Source organism: Procambarus clarkii, chromosome 84 (genome assembly GCF_040958095.1).
Source record: "Procambarus clarkii isolate CNS0578487 chromosome 84, FALCON_Pclarkii_2.0, whole genome shotgun sequence".
In the NCBI taxonomy this organism is placed as follows: domain Eukaryota; kingdom Metazoa; phylum Arthropoda; class Malacostraca; order Decapoda; family Cambaridae; genus Procambarus; species Procambarus clarkii.
The window spans coordinates 23,623,241-23,644,936 of record NC_091233.1 but is presented as its reverse complement, the minus strand read 5'-3'; the positions used below and the strand labels follow the sequence as shown (position 1 = coordinate 23,644,936).

General features: G+C 49.7%; 1 protein-coding gene across 1 annotated transcript in view; it reads left to right on the top strand.

Moving 5' to 3' along the window:
* Positions 1-21,696, top strand: part of NaCP60E (Na channel protein 60E) — a 595,756-nt gene that overhangs the window by 9,486 nt on the left and 564,574 nt on the right. The window contains exons 2-4 of the mRNA XM_069316634.1: positions 4,941-5,085; positions 8,274-8,408; positions 20,741-21,442. Coding sequence (XP_069172735.1) covers positions 5,029-5,085; positions 8,274-8,408; positions 20,741-21,442 — 894 coding nt within the window. The 5' untranslated portion in view covers positions 4,941-5,028. The remainder of the gene's footprint in view (positions 1-4,940; positions 5,086-8,273; positions 8,409-20,740; positions 21,443-21,696) is intronic.

Sequence of the window (21,696 nt, the reverse complement as noted above, 5' to 3'; positions counted from 1 at the left end):
GTCACAGCACCCAGGTGTACCAACACCACCGTCACAACACCCAGGTGTACCAACACCACTGTCACAACACCCAGGTGTACCAACACCACCGTCACAGCACCCAGGTGTACCAACACCACCGTCACAACACCCAGGTGTACCAACACCACCGTCACAACACCCAGGTGTACCAACACCACCGTCACAACACCCAGGTGTACCAACACCACCGTCACAACACCCAGGTGTACCAACACCACCGTCACAACACCCAGGTGTACCAACACCACCGTCACAACACCCAGGTGTACCAACACCACCGTCACAACACCCAGGTGTACCAACACCACCGTCACAACACCCAGGTGTACCAACACCACCGTCACAACACCCAGGTGTACCAACACCACCGTCACAACACCCAGGTGTACCAACATCACCGTCACAACACCCAGGTGTACCAACACCACCGTCACAACACCCAGGTGTACCAACACCACCGTCACAACACCCAGGTGTACCAACATCACCGTCACAACACCCAGGTGTACCAACACCACCGTCACAACACCCAGGTGTACCAACACCACCGTCACAACACCCAGGTGTACCAACACCACCGTCACAACACCCAGGTGTACCAACACCACCACCGTCACAACACCCAGGTGTACCAACACCACCGTCACAACACCAGGTGTACCAACACCACCACCGTCACAACACCCAGGTGCAACACCGTCACAAACCCAGGTGTACCAACACCACCGTCACAACACCCAGTGTACCAACACCACCACCGTCACAACACCCAGGTGTACCAACACCACCGTCACAACACCCAGGTGTACCAACACCACCACCGTCACAACACCCAGGTGTACCAAACACCACCTGTCACAACACCCAGGTGTACCAACACCACCGTCACAACACCCAGGTGTACCAACACCACCGTCACAACACCCAGGTGTACCAACACCACCACCGTCACAACACCCAGGTGTACCAACACCGTCACAACACCCAGGTGTACCAACACCACCGTCACAACACCCAGGTGTACCAACACCACCGTCACAACACCCAGGTGTACCAACACCACCGTCACAACACCCAGGTGTACCAACACCCGTCACAACACCCAGGTGTACCAACATCCACCGTCACAACACCCAGGTGTACCAACACCACCGTCACAACACCCAGGTGTACCAACACCACCGTCACAACACCCAGGTGTACCAACACCACCGTCACAACACCCAGGTGTACCAACACACCGTCACAACACCCAGGTGTACCAACACCACCGTCACAACACCCAGGTGTACCAACACCACCGTCACAACACCCAGGTGTACCAACACCACCACCGTCACAACACCCAGGTGTACCAACACCGTCACAACACCCAGGTGTACCAACACCACCGTCACAACACCCAGGTGTACCAACACCACCGTCACAACACCCAGGTGTACCAACACCACCGTCACAACACCCAGGTGTACCAACACCGTCACAACACCCAGGTGTACCAACATCACCGTCACAACACCCAGGTGTACCAACACCACCGTCACAACACCCAGGTGTACCAACACCACCGTCACAACACCCAGGTGTACCAACACCACCGTCACAACACCCAGGTGTACCAACACCACCGTCACAACACCCAGGTGTACCAACACCGTCACAACACCCAGGTGTACCAACACCGTCACAACACCCAGGTGTACCAACACCACCACCGTCACAACACCCAGGTGTACCAACACCACCGTCACAACACCCAGGTGTACCAACACCACCACCGTCACAACACCCAGGTGTACCAACACCACCGTCACAACACCCAGGTGTACCAACACCACTGTCACAACACCCAGGTGTACCAACACCACCGTCACAACACCCAGGTGTACCAACACCACCACCGTCACATCACCCAGGTGTACCAACACCACCACCGTCACAGCACCCAGGTGTACCAACACCACCGTCACAACACCCAGGTGTACCAACACCACTGTCACAACACCCAGGTGTACCAACACCACCGTCACAAGCACCCAGGTGTACCAACACCACCGTCACAACACCCAGGTGTACCAACACCACCGTCACAACACCCAGGTGTACCAACACCACCGTCACAACACCCAGGTGTACCAACACCACCGTCACAACACCCAGGTGTACCAACACCACCGTCACAACACCCAGGTGTACCAACACCACCGTCACAACACCCAGGTGTACCAACACCACCGTCACAACACCCAGGTGTACCAACACCACCGTCACAACACCCAGGTGTACCAACACCACCGTCACAACACCCAGGTGTACCAACATCACCGTCACAACACCCAGGTGTACCAACACCACCGTCACAACACCCAGGTGTACCAACACCACCGTCACAACACCCAGGTGTACCAACATCACCGTCACAACACCCAGGTGTACCAACACCACCGTCACAACACCCAGGTGTACCAACACCACCGTCACAACACCCAGGTGTACCAACACCACCGTCACAACACCCAGGTGTACCAACACCACCACCGTCACAACACCCAGGTGTACCAACACCACCGTCACAACACCCAGGTGTACCAACACCACCACCGTCACAACACCCAGGTGTACCAACACCGTCACAACACCCAGGTGTACCAACACCACCGTCACAACACCCAGGTGTACCAACACCACCACCGTCACAACACCCAGGTGTACCAACACCACCGTCACAACACCCAGGTGTACCAACACCACCACCGTCACAACACCCAGGTGTACCAACACCACCGTCACAACACCCAGGTGTACCAACACCACCGTCACAACACCCAGGTGTACCAACACCACCGTCACAACACCCAGGTGTACCAACACCACCACCGTCACAACACCCAGGTGTACCAACACCGTCACAACACCCAGGTGTACCAACACCACCGTCACAACACCCAGGTGTACCAACACCACCGTCACAACACCCAGGTGTACCAACACCACCGTCACAACACCCAGGTGTACCAACACCGTCACAACACCCAGGTGTACCAACATCACCGTCACAACACCCAGGTGTACCAACACCACCGTCACAACACCCAGGTGTACCAACACCACCGTCACAACACCCAGGTGTACCAACACCACCGTCACAACACCCAGGTGTACCAACACCGTCACAACACCCAGGTGTACCAACACCACCGTCACAACACCCAGGTGTACCAACACCACCGTCACAACACCCAGGTGTACCAACACCACCACCGTCACAACACCCAGGTGTACCAACACCGTCACAACACCCAGGTGTACCAACACCACCGTCACAACACCCAGGTGTACCAACACCACCGTCACAACACCCAGGTGTACCAACACCACCGTCACAACACCCAGGTGTACCAACACACCGTCACAACACCCAGGTGTACCAACATCACCGTCACAACACCCAGGTGTACCAACACCACCGTCACAACACCCAGGTGTACCAACACCACCGTCACAACACCCAGGTGTACCAACACCACCGTCACAACACCCAGGTGTACCAACACCACCGTCACAACACCCAGGTGTACCAACACCGTCACAACACCCAGGTGTACCAACACCGTCACAACACCCAGGTGTACCAACATCACCGTCACAACACCCAGGTGTACCAACACCACCGTCACAACACCCAGGTGTACCAACACCACCGTCACAACACCCAGGTGTACCAACACCACCGTCACAACACCCAGGTGTACCAACACCGCCACCGTCACAACACCCAGGTGTACCAAACACCACCGTCACAACACCCAGGTGTACCAACACCACCGTCACAACACCCAGGTGTACCAACACCACCGTCACAACACCCAGGTGTACCAACACCACCGTCACAACACCCAGGTGTACCAACACCACCGTCACAACACCCAGGTGTACCAACACCACCGTCACAACACCCAGGTGTACCAACACCACCGTCACAACACCCAGGTGTACCAACACCACCGTCACAACACCCAGGTGTACCAACACCACCGTCACAACACCCAGGTGTACCAACACCACCGTCACAACACCCAGGTGTACCAACACCACCGTCACAACACCCAGGTGTACCAATACCACCGTCACAACACCCAGGTGTACCAACACCACCGTCACAACACCCAGGTGTACCAACACCACCGTCACAACACCCAGGTGTACCAACACCACCGTCACAACACCCAGGTGTACCAACACCACCACCGTCACAACACCCAGGTGTACCAACACCACCGTCACAACACCCAGGTGTACCAACACCACCGTCACAACACCCAGGTGTACCAACACCACCGTCACAACACCCAGGTGTACCAACACCACCGTCACAACACCCAGGTGTACCAACACCACCGTCACAACACCCAGGTGTACCAACACCACCGTCACAACACCCAGGTGTACCAACACCACCGTCACAACACCCAGGTGCACCAACACCACCGTCACAACACCCAGGTGTACCAACACCACCGTCACAATACCCAGGTGTACCAACACCACCGTCACAACACCCAGGTGTACCAACACCACCGTCACAACTCCCAGGTGTACCAACACCACCGTCACAACACCCAGGTGTACCAACACCACCGTCACAACACCCAGGTGTACCAACACCACCGTCACAACACCCAGGTGTACCAACACCACCGTCACAACACCCAGGTGTACCAACACCACCGTCACAACACCCAGGTGTACCAACACCACCGTCACAACACCCAGGTGTACCAACACCACCGTCACAACACCCAGGTGTACCAACACCACCGTCACAACACCCAGGTGTACCAACACCACCGTCACAACACCCAGGTGTACCAACACTACCGTCACAACACCCAGGTGTACCAACCCTTCTTGTGTTCCAGAGTGTGTCCAGCGGGCTTCGGCTGCCTGCCAGACGTAGGAGACAACCCCAACTTCGGCTACACCAATTTTGACAACTTCCTGTGGTCAATGTTAACAACCTTCCAGCTCATCACTCTCGACTATTGGGAAGACGTCTATAACAAGGTGAGGAGGCCATCTGAGCAAAATTTCCCTCTGAAGATATTCTACCTATTTTCCATTCACCTGGGGCCAGATTCACGAAGCAGTTACGCAAGCACTTACGAACGTGTACATCTTTCCTCAATCTCTGATGCTTTTGTTACATTTATTAAACAGTTTACAAGCATGAAAACTTGCCAATCAACTGTTGTTATTGTTATAAACAGCCTCCTGGTGCTTCAGAGCTCATTAACTGTTAATTGTAAACAAAGCCGCCAAAGATTGAGAAAAGATGTACAGGTTCGTAAGTGCTTGCGTAACTGCTTCGTGAATCTGGCCCCAGGTTCGTTTTTAGCAATAATAAGTTAACAAGGAGTCTAGGAAGCAGCCGTTCGTGGTAACATCCTTCATTGGAATATGTTCAAATGCCAGAAAACTACCCACAAAATTTTGTAATAAAGTAACCTATTGTATATACGTCCTTGCATATTGTATCCTATTGTATATACGTCCTTGCATATTGTATCCTACTGTATATACACTCTTGCGTATTCAGATTTTTAAAAAGCTAAACTAGGATTATTGCTCTAAACTAGAGCTACGGTCTCACCTTTAAGCTAAGGTCCCAGCTCTAAAGTAAGGTCTCAGCTCTGAAGTAACTGCGTAACTGCTTCGTGAATCTAGTCCCAGGTTCGTAAGTGCTTGCGTAACTGCTTCGTGAATCTAGCCCCAGGTTCGTAAGTGCTTGCGTAACTGCTTCGTGAATCTCGCCCCAGGTTCGTAAGTGCTTGCGTATCTGCTTCGTGAATCTGGCCCCAGGTCCGTAACTGCTTCGTGAATCTGGCCCCAGGTTCATAAGTGCTAACGTAATTGCTTCGTGAATCTGGCGCCAGGTTCGTAAGTGCTTGCGTAACTGCTTCGTATATCTGGCCCCAGGTTCGTAACTGCTTCATGAATCTGGCCCCAGGTTCATAAGTGCTAACGTAACTGCTTCGTGAATCTGGCCCCAGGTTCGTAAGTGCTTGCGTAACTGCTTCGTATATCTGGCCCCAGGTTCGTAACTGCTTCGTGAATCTGGCCCCAGGTTCATAAGTGCTTGCATAACTGCTTCGTGAACCTGGCCCCAGGTACGTAAGTGCTTGCGTAACTGCTTCGTGAATCTGGCCCCAGGTTCGTAACTGCTTCATGAATCTGGCCCCAGGTTCGTAAGTACTTGCGTAACTACTTCGTGAATCTGGCCCCAGGTTCATAAGTGCTTGCGTAACTGCTTCGTGAATCTAGCCCCAGGTTCGCAAGTGCTTGCGTAACTGCTTCGTGAATCTAGCCCCAGGTTCATAAGTGCTTGCGTAACTACTTCGTTAACCTGGCCCCAGGTTCGCAAGTGCTTGCGTAACTGCTTCGTGAATCTAGCCCCAGGTTCATAAGTGCTTGCGTAACTACTTCGTTAACCTGGCCCCAGGTTCGCAAGTGCTTGCGTAACTGCTTCGTGAATCTAGCCCCAGGTTCATAAGTGCTTGCGTAACTGCTTCGTTAACCTGGCCCCAGGTACGTAAGTGCTTGCGTAACTGCTTCGTGAATCTAGCCCCAGGTTCATAAGAGCTTGCGTAACTACTTCGTTAACCTGGCCCCAGGTTCGCAAGTGCTTGCGTAACTGCTTCGTGAATCTAGCCCCAGGTTCATAAGTGCTTGCGTAACTACTTCGTTAACCTGGCCCCAGGTTCGCAAGTGCTTGCGTAACTGCTTCGTGAATCTAGCCCCAGGTTCATAAGTGCTTGCGTAACTACTTCGTTAACCTGGCCCCAGGTCCGCAAGTGCTTGCGTAACTGCTTCGTGAATCTAGCCCCAGGTTCATAAGTGCTTGCGTAACTGCTTCGTTAACCTGGCCCCAGGTACGTAAGTGCTTGCGTAACTGCTTCGTGAATCTAGCCCCAGGTTCATAAGAGCTTGCGTAACTACTTCGTTAACCTGGCCCCAGGTTCGCAAGTGCTTGCGTAACTACTTCGTGAATCTGGCCCCAGGTTCGCAAGTGCTTGCGTAACTACTTCGTGAACCTGCCCCAGGTACGTAAGTGCTTGCGTAACTGCTTCGTGAATCTAGCCCCAGGTTCATAAGAGCTTGCGTAACTACTTCGTTAACCTGGCCCCAGGTTCGCAAGTGCTTGCGTAACTACTTCGTGAATCTGGCCCCAGGTTCGCAAGTGCTTGCGTAACTACTTCGTGAACCTGCCCCAGGTACGTAAGTGCTTGCGTAACTGCTTCGTGAATCTAGCCCCAGGTTCATAAGAGCTTGCGTAACTACTTCGTTAACCTGGCCCCAGGTTCGCAAGTGCTTGCGTAACTACTTCGTTAACCTGGCCCCAGGTTCGCAAGTGCTTGTGTAACTACTTCGTTAACCTGGCCCCAGGTTCATAAGTGCTTGCGTAACTACTTCGTTAACCTGGCCCCAGGTTCGCAAGTGCTTGCGTAACTACTTCGTTAACCTGGCCCCAGGTTCATAAGTGCTTGCGTAACTACTTCGTTAACCTGACCCCAGGTTCGCAAGTGCTTGCGTAACTACTTCGTGAACCTGCCCCCAAGTTCGCAAGTGCTTGCGTAACTACTTCGTTAACCTGGCCCCAGGTTCGCAAGTGCTTGCGTAACTACTTCGTTAACCTGGCCCCAGGTTCGCAAGTGCTTGCGTAACTACTTCGTTAACCTGGCCCCAGGTTCGCAAGTGCTTGCGTAACTACTTCGTTAACCTAGCCCCAGGTACGTAAGTGCTTGCGTAACTGCTTCGTGAATCTAGCCCCAGGTTCATAAGTGCTTGCGTAACTACTTCGTTAACCTGGCCCCAGGTTCGCAAGTGCTTGCGTAACTACTTCGTGAACCTAGCCCCAAGTACGTAAGTGCTTGCGTAACTGCTTCGTGAATCTAGCCCCAGGTTCATAAGTGCTTGCGTAACTACTTCGTTAACCTGGCCCCAGGTTCGCAAGTGCTTGCGTAACTGCTTCGTGAATCTAGCCCCATGTTCATAAGTGCTTGCGTAACTACTTCGTGAATCTAGCCCCATGTTCATAAGTGCTTGCGTAACTACTTCGTTAACCTGGCCCCAGGTACGTAAGTGCTTGCGTAACTACTTCGTTAACCTGGCCCCAGGTTCGCAAGTGCTTGCGTAACTACTTCGTGAACCTGCCCCCAGGTGGCCGTGTCTAAGCTCCTTCTGGTCTCCTTCAGGTGATCGCTACAGGAGGGCCGCTTCAGGTGGTGTTCTTCGCTATCGTCGTTTTCTTCGGCTCCTTCTACCTCATCAACCTCATGTTGGCCGTCGTGGCTATGAGTTATGAGGAGGAGGCTGAGAACACGGAGGAGGTGAGTGAGGGGGGCGGCAAGACGTTTAAGGAGGAGGTGCATGAGGAGACATGAGGAAAGGTAGCATTAGGAGAGAAGATAAGACAGATGGAAAGAGGTGGAGGTGGGGGGGAGGAAGAGTAATGAGAGAGGAGGTAAATGGTAATTAGAGGCGAAGAAAACGGGAATAGGAGGAAGGGAAAATGGGAAAGTGAGAGTGGGAGGGAAGAAATATGTAAGTGTTAGAGAGCTGATTAGAGAGAGAGAGAGAGAGAGAGAGAGAGAGGGAGGGAGAAAGAGAGAGAGAGAGAGAGAGAGAGAGAGAGAGAGAGAGAGAGAGAGAGATAGAGACAGAGAGAGAGAGAGAGACAGACAGACAGACAGACAGACAGACAGACAGACAGACAGACAGACAGACCGAGAGGGGGGGTGGGAGAGGGAGGGAGGCAGGGAGGGAAAGTGCGATAGACAGACAAACGGAGATATATGAGAGGTCAGAAGAATGAGAGCGAAGATAATGAGGAAACAGAAGAAGGAAGGTGAGGAAATGAGTGAAAGGTGAACCTGAGACAGAGCAAGAAGCCCTGGAAGAAAGACTGATTTCTAAAAGGCTAAATATCAAAGACAGACTTTCTTTAATGCTTCAAAACAAAAGTTTGTCAGTTTCAAGTAATAGATTTTATTCTTCTGACGAGGTTACCGTTCGCTGGAAAGTGTTCGGCTTCTTATAATGGCCATACCGAAGCCAGATATTGACGGAGGCAGGTGTTGACGGAGGCAGGTGTTGACGGAGGCAGGTGTTGACGGAGGCAGGTGTTGACGGAGGCAGGTGTTGACGGAGGCAGGTGTTGACGGAGGCAGGTGTTGACGGAGGCTGGTGGGGGGGGGGGGGAGGGAGACTGGAGTACTTAGTGTGGATAAGAATATAAAGATAAGGGAAGTGAGAGGTGTTTAGATAGGTTGCATGGAGGGTAAAGCAATCCTTAACTGCACCGAAAGGAATGAGACAGAGCAGCATCCTACAGAGGACGGGATGAGAGACAGAGCAGCATCCTACAGAGGAAGGTATGAGAGACAGAGCAGCACCCTACAGAGGACGGGATGAGAGACAGAGCAGCATCCTACAGAGGACGGGATGAGAGACAGAGCAGCACCCTACAGAGGACGGGATGAGAGACAGAGCAGCATCCTCGTCACCTTAACCTAACTGAAGGACACTCAGACAGGGATGACTTCAAACATATTCAAAACACATTATAACATAATTACGGTGGAAGTTAACACAACAAAACTAGTGAGAAAGGGAAGCATGTTGATCATGCAGAATAACAGATGAAGTCGAACATGTGAATATGGCGACATAGTATTTTTATTTTTATTTATAATAATATATTTGGAGTATAACTGGATTATGAGGATTGAAGGGAGAGTAACATCAATGATGGAAAGGTTACAAGCGTCCAGGAGAAGGGAATGGGAATATAGAAAGGCGTCAAGAGAATGGAAGGGGGGATGGAAGAGAGAGGTTTTAATAGAGTTTTTTATAGTTTTGTCTGTTCCGGCCGCCTAGGAGATGGAGGGACCTACCTCTCTTACCTCAAAGGTCAGAGGTGACATTTTTTACTTTGTTCTTTTTATACATAAAAAGTATATATAGAATGTGAATGATAGTCATCAGGTCGTGACATACATATATACATGCATTTGTGCCTTCATACATACGTACATAAAATTATTATATATATATATTTTAAATAATAAAACTGAAAATATCACTCATCCATATATTTCATAATATATATTAATTTTGTTTTTATTATTATTTTCTACCACAGACGTAGCCACACATTTACAATGCTAACCAGCATATATACATTTTCTTCTGTCCTCCATGGACAGGGTTAGAGAAGTGTTAAACATATAGTTCAGGGATTTATTGAACAATCAACCACAGAAGGTGATTATAGTGCTTATAAAATCAGGTCGCGATATATGGAGTTACAGGCAACACGGAGGCTTGCTGTAACTTCTGACTACTGTAGTTACAGGCAAGACGCATGCCATAACTGACTACTGTAGTTACAGGCAAGACGCAGGCCATAACTGACTACTGTAGTTACAGGCAAGACGCAGGCCATAACTGACTACTGTAGTTACAGGCAAGACGCAGGTCATAACCGACTACTGTAGTTACAGACAAGACGCAGGCCATAACTGACTACTGTAGTTACAGGTGAGACGCAGGCCATAACCGACTACTGTAGTTACAGACAAGACGCAGGCCATAACTGACTACTGTAGTTACAGGCGAGACGCAGGCCATAACTGACTACTGTAGTTACAGGCAAGACGCAGGTCATAACCGACTACTGTAGTTACAGGCAAGACGCAGGCCATAACTGACTACTGTAGTTACAGGCAAGACGCAGGCCATAACTGACTACTGTAGTTACAGACAAGACGCAAGCCATAACTGACTACTGTAGTTACAGGCAAGACGCAGGCCATAACTGACTACTGTAGTTACAGACAAGACGCAAGCCATAACTGACTACTGTAGTTACAGGCGAGACGCAGGTCATAACCGACTACTGTAGTTACAGGCAAGACGCAGGTCATAACTGACTACTGTAGTTACAGGCGAGACGCAGGTCATAACCGACTACTGTAGTTACAAGACGCAGGTCATAACTGACTACTTTAGTTACAGACAAGACGCAGGCCATAACTGACTACTGTAGTTACAGGCAAGACGCAGGTCATAACTGACTACTGTAGTTACAGGCAAGACGCAGGCCATAACCGACTACTGTAGTTACAGGCAAGACGCAGGCCATAACTGACTACTGTAGTTACAGACAAGACGCAGGCCATAACTGACTACTGTAGTTACAGGCAAGACGCAGACCATAACTGACTACTGTAGTTACAGGCGAGATGCAGGTCATAACTGACTACTGTAGTTACAGACAAGACGCAGGCCATAACTGACTACTGTAGTTACAGGCAAGACGCAGGCCATAACTGACTACTGTAGTTACAGGCAAGACGCAGGTCATAACCGACTACTGTAGTTACAGGCGAGACGCAGGTCAGAACCGATTACTGTAGTTACAAGATGCAGGTCATAACTGACTACTGTAGTTACAGACAAGACGCAGGCCATAACTGACTACTGTAGTTACAGGCAAGACGCAGGCCATAACCGACTACTGTAGTTACAGGCAAGACGCAGGCCATAACTGACTACTGTAGTTACAGACAAGACGCAGGCCATAACTGACTACTGTAGTTACAGGCAAGACGCAGGCCATAACTGACTACTGTAGTTACAGGCAAGACGCAGGCCATAACTGACTACTGTAGTTACAGGCAAGACGCAGGTCATAACCGACTACTGTAGTTACAGGCGAGACGCAGGCCATAACCGACTACTGTAGTTACAGGCAAGACGCAGGCCATAACCGACTACTGTAGTTACAGGCAAGACGCAGGTCATAACTGACTACTGTAGTTACAGGCAAGACGCAAGTCATAACTGACTACTGTAGTTACAGGCAAGACGCAGGCCATAACTGACTACTGTAGTTACAGACAAGACGCAGGCCATAACTGACTACTGTAGTTACAGGCGAGACGCAGGCCATAACTGACTACTGTAGTTACAGGCAAGACGCAGGTCATAACCGACTACTGTAGTTACAGGCAAAACGCAGGCCATAACTGACTACTGTAGTTACAGGCAAGACGCAGGCCATAACTGACTACTGTAGTTACAGACAAGACGCAAGCCATAACTGACTACTGTAGTTACAGGCGAGACGCAGGTCATAACCGACTACTGTAGTTACAGGCAAGTTTGCCTGTAGTTACAGGCAAGACGCAGGTCATAACTGACTACTGTAGTTACAGACAAGACGCAGGTCATAACTGACTACTGTAGTTACAGGCAAGACGCAGGCCATAACTGACTACTGTAGTTACAAGACGCAGGTCATAACTGACTACTGTAGTTACAGACAAGACGCAGGTCATAACTGACTACTGTAGTTACAGACAAGACGCAGACCATAACTGACTACTGTAGTTACAAGACGCAGGTCATAACTGACTACTGTAGTTACAGACAAGACGCAGGTCATAACTGACTACTGTAGTTACAGGCAAGACGCAGACCATAACTGACTACTGTAGTTACAAGACGCAGGTCATAACTGACTACTGTAGTTACAGGCGAGACGCAGGCCATAACTGACTACTGTAGTTACAGGCAAGACGCAGGTCATAACCGACTACTGTAGTTACAGGCAAAACGCAGGCCATAACTGACTACTGTAGTTACAGGCAAGACGCAGGCCATAACTGACTACTGTAGTTACAGACAAGACGCAAGCCATAACTGACTACTGTAGTTACAGGCGAGACGCAGGTCATAACCGACTACTGTAGTTACAAGACGCAGGTCATAACTGACTACTGTAGTTACAGACAAGACGCAGGCCATAACTGACTACTGTAGTTACAGGCAAGACGCAGGTCATAACTGACTACTGTAGTTACAGGCAAGACGCAGGCCATAACCGACTACTGTAGTTACAGGCAAGACGCAGGCCATAACTGACTACTGTAGTTACAGACAAGACGCAGGCCATAACTGACTACTGTAGTTACAGGCAAGACGCAGGTCATAACTGACTACTGTAGTTACAGGCAAGACGCAGGCCATAACCGACTACTGTAGTTACAGGCAAGACGCAGGCCATAACTGACTACTGTAGTTACAGACAAGACGCAGGCCATAACTGACTACTGTAGTTACAGGCAAGACGCAGACCATAACTGACTACTGTAGTTACAGGCGAGACGCAGGCCATAACTGACTACTGTAGTTACAGGCAAGACGCAGGCCATAACTGACTACTGTAGTTACAGGCAAGACGCAGGCCATAACTGACTACTGTAGTTACAGGCAAGACGCAGGTCATAACCGACTACTGTAGTTACAGGCGAGACGCAGGTCATAACCGACTACTGTAGTTACAAGACGCAGGTCATAACTGACTACTGTAGTTACAGACAAGACGCAGGCCATAACTGACTACTGTAGTTACAGACAAGACGCAGGCCATAACTGACTACTGTAGTTACAGGTGAGACGCAGGCCATAACCGACTACTGTAGTTACAGACAAGACGCAGGTCATAACTGACTACTGTAGTTACAGGCGAGACGCAGGTCATAACCGACTACTGTAGTTACAAGACGCAGGTCATAACTGACTACTGTAGTTACAGACAAGACGCAGGCCATAACTGACTACTGTAGTTACAGGCAAGACGCAGGTCATAACTGACTACTGTAGTTACAGGCAAGACGCAGGCCATAACCGACTACTGTAGTTACAGGCAAGACGCAGGCCATAACTGACTACTGTAGTTACAGACAAGACGCAGGCCATAACTGACTACTGTAGTTACAGGCAAGACGCAGGTCATAACTGACTACTGTAGTTACAGGCAAGACGCAGGCCATAACCGACTACTGTAGTTACAGGCAAGACGCAGGCCATAACTGACTACTGTAGTTACAGACAAGACGCAGGCCATAACTGAGTACTGTAGTTACAGGCAAGACGCAGACCATAACTGACTACTGTAGTTACAGGCGAGACGCAGGCCATAACTGACTACTGTAGTTACAGGCAAGACGCAGGCCATAACTGACTACTGTAGTTACAGGCAAGACGCAGGCCATAACTGACTACTGTAGTTACAGGCAAGACGCAGGTCATAACCGACTACTGTAGTTACAGGCGAGACGCAGGTCATAACCGACTACTGTAGTTACAAGACGCAGGTCATAACTGACTACTGTAGTTACAGACAAGACGCAGGCCATAACTGACTACTGTAGTTACAGGCAAGACGCAGGCCATAACCGACTACTGTAGTTACAGGCAAGACGCAGGCCATAACTGACTACTGTAGTTACAGACAAGACGCAGGCCATAACTAACTACTGTAGTTACAGGCAAGACGCAGGCCATAACTGACTACTGTAGTTACAGGCAAGACGCAGGCCATAACTGACTACTGTAGTTACAGGCAAGACACAGGTCATAACCGACTACTGTAGTTACAGGCGAGACGCAGGCCATAACCGACTACTGTAGTTACAGGCAAGACGCAGGCCATAACCGACTACTGTAGTTACAGGCAAGACGCAGGTCATAACTGACTACTGTAGTTACAGGCAAGACGCAAGTCATAACTGACTACTGTAGTTACAGGCAAGACGCAGGCCATAACTGACTACTGTAGTTACAGACAAGACGCAGGCCATAACTGACTACTGTAGTTACAGGCGAGACACAGGCCATAACTGACTACTGTAGTTACAGGCAAGACGCAGGTCATAACCGACTACTGTAGTTACAGGCAAGACGCAGGCCATAACTGACTACTGTAGTTACAGGCAAGACGCAGGCCATAACTGACTACTGTAGTTACAGACAAGACGCAAGCCATAACTGACTACTGTAGTTACAGGCGAGACGCAGGTCATAACCGACTACTGTAGTTACAGGCAAGACGCAGGTCATAACTGACTACTGTAGTTACAGGCGAGACGCAGGTCATAACCGACTACTGTAGTTACAAGACGCAGGTCATAACTGACTACTGTAGTTACAGACAAGACGCAGGCCATAACTGACTACTGTAGTTACAGGCAAGACGCAGGTCATAACTGACTACTGTAGTTACAGGCAAGACGCAGGCCATAACCGACTACTGTAGTTACAGGCAAGACGCAGGCCATAACTGACTACTGTAGTTACAGACAAGACGCAGGCCATAACTGACTACTGTAGTTACAGGAAGACGCAGACCATAACTGACTACTGTAGTTACAGGCGAGACGCAGGCCATAACTGACTACTGTAGTTACAGGCAAGACGCAGGCCATAACTGACTACTGTAGTTACAGGCAAGACGCAGGCCATAACTGACTACTGTAGTTACAGGCAAGATGCAGGTCATAACCGACTACTGTAGTTACAGGCGAGACGCAGGTCATAACCGACTACTATAGTTACAAGACGCAGGTCATAACTGACTACTGTAGTTACAGACAAGACGCAGGCCATAACTGACTACTGTAGTTACAGGCAAGACGCAGGCCATAACCGACTACTGTAGTTACAGGCAAGACGCAGGCCATAACTGACTACTGTAGTTACAGACAAGACGCAGGCCATAACTGACTACTGTAGTTACAGGCAAGACGCAGGCCATAACTGACTACTGTAGTTACAGGCAAGACGCAGGCCATAACTGACTACTGTAGTTACAGGCAAGACGCAGGTCATAACCGACTACTGTAGTTACAGGCGAGACGCAGGCCATAACCGACTACTGTAGTTACAGGCAAGACGCAGGCCATAACCGACTACTGTAGTTACAGGCAAGACGCAGGTCATAACTGACTACTGTAGTTACAGGCAAGACGCAGATCATAACTGACTACTGTAGTTACAGGCAAGACGCAGGCCATAACTGACTACTGTAGTTACAGGCAAGACGCAGGTCATAACTGACTACTGTAGTTACAGGCAAGACGCAGGTCATAACCGACTACTGTAGTTACAGGCGAGACGCAGGCCATAACCGACTACTGTAGTTACAGGCAAGACGCAGACCATAACTGACTACTGTAGTTACAGACAAGACGCAGGTCATAACCGACTACTGTAGTTACAGGCAAGACGCAGACCATAACTGACTACTGTAGTTACAGACAAGACGCAGGCCATAACTGACTACTGTAGTTACAAGACGCAGGTCATAACTGACTACTGTAGTTACAGACAAGACGCAGGTCATAACTGACTACTGTATTTACAAGACGCAGGTCATAACTGACTACTGTAGTTACAGACAAGACGCAGGTCATAACTGACTACTGTATTTACAAGACGCAGGTCATAACTGACTACAGTAGTTACAGACAAGACGCAGGCCATAACTGACTACTGTAGTTACAAGACGCAGGTCATAACTGACTACTGTAGTTACAGGCAAGACGCAGGTCATAACTGACTACTGTAGTTACAGGCAAGACGCAGGCCATAACTGACTACTGTAGTTACAGGCAAGACGCAGGCCATAACTGACTACTGTAGTTACAGACAAGACGCAGGCCATAACTGACTACTGTAGTTACAGGCAAGACGCAGGTCATAACTGACTACTGTAGTTACAGACAAGACGCAGGCCATAACTGACTACTGTAGTTACAGACAAGGCGCAGGTCATAACTGACTACTGTAGTTACAGACAAGACGCAGGTCATAACTGACTACTGTAGTTACAGGCAAGACGCAGGTCATAACTGACTACTGTAGTTACAGACAAGACGCAGGCTATAACTGACTACTGTAGTTACAGGCAAGACGCAGACCATAACTGACTACTGTAGTTACAGGCAAGACGCAGGCCATAACTGACTACTGTAGTTACAGACAAGACGCAGACCATAACTGACTACTGTAGTTACAGACAAGACGCAGGTCATAACTGACTACTGTAGTTACAGACAAGTCGCAGGTCATAACTGACTACTGTAGTTACAGGCAAGACGCAGGCCATAACTGACTACTGTAGTTACAAGACGCAGGTCATAACTGACTACTGTAGTTACAGACAAGACGCAGACCATAACTGACTACTGTAGTTACAGACAAGACGCAGGCCATAACTGACTACTGTAGTTACAGGCAAGACGCAGGTCATAACTGACTACTGTAGTTACAGACAAGACGCAGGTCATAACTGACTACTGTAGTTACAGGCAAGACGCAGGCCATAACTGACTACTGTAGTTACAAGACGCAGGTCATAACTGACTACTGTAGTTACAGACAAGACGCAGGTCATAACTGACTACTGTAGTTACAGACAAGACGCAGACCATAACTGACTACTGTAGTTACAAGACGCAGGTCATAACTGACTACTGTAGTTACAGACAAGACGCAGGTCATAACTGACTACTGTAGTTACAGGCAAGACGCAGACCATAACTGACTACTGTAGTTACAGGCAAGACGCAGGTCATAACTGACTACTGTAGTTACAGGCAAGACGCAGACCATAACTGACTACTGTAGTTACAAGACGCAGGTCATAACTGACTACTGTAGTTACAGACAAGACGTAGGTCATAACTGACTACTGTAGTTACAGGCGAGACGCAGACCATAACTGACTACTGTAGTTACAGACAAGACGCAGGTCATAACTGACTACTGTAGTTACAGGCAAGACGCAGGCCATAACCGACTACTGTAGTTACAGACAAGACGTAGGTCATAACTGACTACTGTAGTTACAGGCGAGACGCAGGTCATAACCGACTACTGTAGTTACAAGACGCAGGTCATAACTGACTACTGTAGTTACAGACAAGACGCAGGCCATAACTGACTACTGTAGTTACAGGCAAGACGCAGGTCATAACTGACTACTGTAGTTACAGGCAAGACGCAGGCCATAACCGACTACTGTAGTTACAGGCAAGACGCAGGCCATAACTGACTACTGTAGTTACAGACAAGACGCAGGCCATAACTGACTACTGTAGTTACAGGAAGACGCAGACCATAACTGACTACTGTAGTTACAGGCGAGACGCAGGCCATAACTGACTACTGTAGTTACAGGCAAGACGCAGGCCATAACTGACTACTGTAGTTACAGGCAAGACGCAGGCCATAACTGACTACTGTAGTTACAGGCAAGATGCAGGTCATAACCGACTACTGTAGTTACAGGCGAGACGCAGGTCATAACCGACTACTATAGTTACAAGACGCAGGTCATAACTGACTACTGTAGTTACAGACAAGACGCAGGCCATAACTGACTACTGTAGTTACAGGCAAGACGCAGGCCATAACCGACTACTGTAGTTACAGGCAAGACGCAGGCCATAACTGACTACTGTAGTTACAGACAAGACGCAGGCCATAACTGACTACTGTAGTTACAGGCAAGACGCAGGCCATAACTGACTACTGTAGTTACAGGCAAGACGCAGGCCATAACTGACTACTGTAGTTACAGGCAAGACGCAGGTCATAACCGACTACTGTAGTTACAGGCGAGACGCAGGCCATAACCGACTACTGTAGTTACAGGCAAGACGCAGGCCATAACCGACTACTGTAGTTACAGGCAAGACGCAGGTCATAACTGACTACTGTAGTTACAGGCAAGACGCAGGTCATAACTGACTACTGTAGTTACAGGCAAGACGCAGGCCATAACTGACTACTGTAGTTACAGGCAAGACGCAGGTCATAACTGACTACTGTAGTTACAGGCAAGACGCAGGTCATAACCGACTACTGTAGTTACAGGCGAGACGCAGGCCATAACCGACTACTGTAGTTACAGGCAAGACGCAGACCATAACTGACTACTGTAGTTACAGACAAGACGCAGGTCATAACCGACTACTGTAGTTACAGGCAAGACGCAGACCATAACTGACTACTGTAGTTACAGACAAGACGCAGGCCATAACTGACTACTGTAGTTACAAGACGCAGGTCATAACTGACTACTGTAGTTACAGACAAGACGCAGGTCATAACTGACTACTGTATTTACAAGACGCAGGTCATAACTGACTACTGTAGTTACAGACAAGACGCAGGTCATAACTGACTACTGTATTTACAAGACGCAGGTCATAACTGACTACAGTAGTTACAGACAAGACGCAGGCCATAACTGACTACTGTAGTTACAAGACGCAGGTCATAACTGACTACTGTAGTTACAGGCAAGACGCAGGTCATAACTGACTACTGTAGTTACAGGCAAGACGCAGGCCATAACTGACTACTGTAGTTACAGGCAAGACGCAGGCCATAACTGACTACTGTAGTTACAGACAAGACGCAGGCCATAACTGACTACTGTAGTTACAGGCAAGACGCAGGTCATAACTGACTACTGTAGTTACAGACAAGACGCAGGCCATAACTGACTACTGTAGTTACAGACAAGGCGCAGGTCATAACTGACTACTGTAGTTACAGACAAGACGCAGGTCATAACTGACTACTGTAGTTACAGGCAAGACGCAGGTCATAACTGACTACTGTAGTTACAGACAAGACGCAGGCTATAACTGACTACTGTAGTTACAGGCAAGACGCAGACCATAACTGACTACTGTAGTTACAGGCAAGACGCAGGCCATAACTGACTACTGTAGTTACAGACAAGACGCAGGCCATAACTGACTACTGTAGTTACAGACAAGACGCAGGTCATAACTGACTACTGTAGTTACAGACAAGTCGCAGGTCATAACTGACTACTGTAGTTACAGGCAAGACGCAGGCCATAACTGACTACTGTAGTTACAAGACGCAGGTCATAACTGACTACTGTAGTTACAGACAAGACGCAGACCATAACTGACTACTGTAGTTACAGACAAGACGCAGGCCATAACTGACTACTGTAGTTACAGGCAAGACGCAGGTCATAACTGACTACTGTAGTTACAGACAAGACGCAGGTCATAACTGACTACTGTAGTTACAGGCAAGACGCAGGCCATAACTGACTACTGTAGTTACAAGACGCAGGTCATAACTGACTACTGTAGTTACAGACAAGACGCAGGTCATAACTGACTACTGTAGTTACAGACAAGACGCAGACCATAACTGACTACTGTAGTTACAAGACGCAGGTCATAACTGACTACTGTAGTTACAGACAAGACGCAGGTCATAACTGACTACTGTAGTTACAGGCAAGACGCAGACCATAACTGACTACTGTAGTTACAGGCAAGACGCAGGTCATAACTGACTACTGTAGTTACAGGCAAGACGCAGACCATAACTGACTACTGTAGTTACAAGACGCAGGTCATAACTGACTACTGTAGTTACAGACAAGACGTAGGTCATAACTGACTACTGTAGTTACAGGCGAGACGCAGACCATAACTGACTACTGTAGTTACAGACAAGACGCAGGTCATAACTGACTACTGTAGTTACAGGCAAGACGCAGGCCATAACCGACTACTGTAGTTACAGGCAAGACGCAGGCCATAACTGATTACTGTAGTTACAGGCAAGACGCAGGCCATAACTGACTACTGTAGTTACAGACAAGACGCAGGCCATAACCGACTACTGTAGTTACAGGCAAGACGCAGGCCATAACTGATTACTGTAGTTACAGGCAAGACGCAGGCCATAACCGACTACTGTAGTTACAGGCTAGAGGAGTGTTCTAACTGTTCAGTGCCCTCCCCCGCAGGAGAAGACCAAGGACCTGATGGACCACCGCGACGACTCCACCTTCAGTTTTGACCCGGAGAAGTTGACGCATGCGCGCCCGCTGGAGAAGAAGAAGCCCAAGAACCGGCGCGTGATCGTCATGCGTCGCGGCGCCGGCATCCTCAGCGACAAGTTCTCCAAGCGGATCAGGAAGAAGGAGGAGAAGAAGAAGGAGGCCAAGGGGCGAGGAAGCACTTCATCAGAAGATGCCGTGAGAGAGCCTGCTGCGCCCCCCACCACGCCGCGGCTGGGGGGATCGCTGCTGGGGGTATCTGAGGGCCAGCAGGCCCTCTCTCGACCTGCTTCACTCGTTATCACTCCTCCGATATCTGCCTCGCAAGCCCCAGCACCCTCACCCCGTCCCTCGTCTCCAGGACACTGCCAGGGCTCCGAGGCAGCTGCTGGAGGGGTTGGCGGCGGCGGCTCCTCCTCGTGCGACCCTTGTTCCGGGGCGGCAGCGTCCACCCGCTGCTGCACCTGTCACTGCCACACGCGCCAGCCGGGACCCGCTCCGGCGCCGGGTCTGGTGGCGCTGAGAGGCGGCTGCGACGACACCAAGCCTCATCTCCGCCTCGCCAACAACGCCGCCCACCGCCAGCCCTCCCTCGACGACTCTGGCGTGGTGGGCGACCACGACGGCGCCGACACCATCTCCGTACACCACCTGCAGCACTTGGCCCAGGTAAGGTCGTTGTGGGGTACCCACTCTCCACCTGTAATCAGGTAAGGTGATTGTGGGGGAACGTTTTGTTCCCATTTTCTGCTATATATAACCTTAATGGATAGAGCCTAGCCGGCCAACTCCCATTTTCTTTTGCATTTAACCATAAACGAGTGAAACCAAGGGATGGTGGCGGGATTAGTTCCCATTTTCTGCGGTGTGTGGCCTTAACGGGGTAACTTCACTAGTTGTAACGGTTGTTGCTTCCAGCCGCC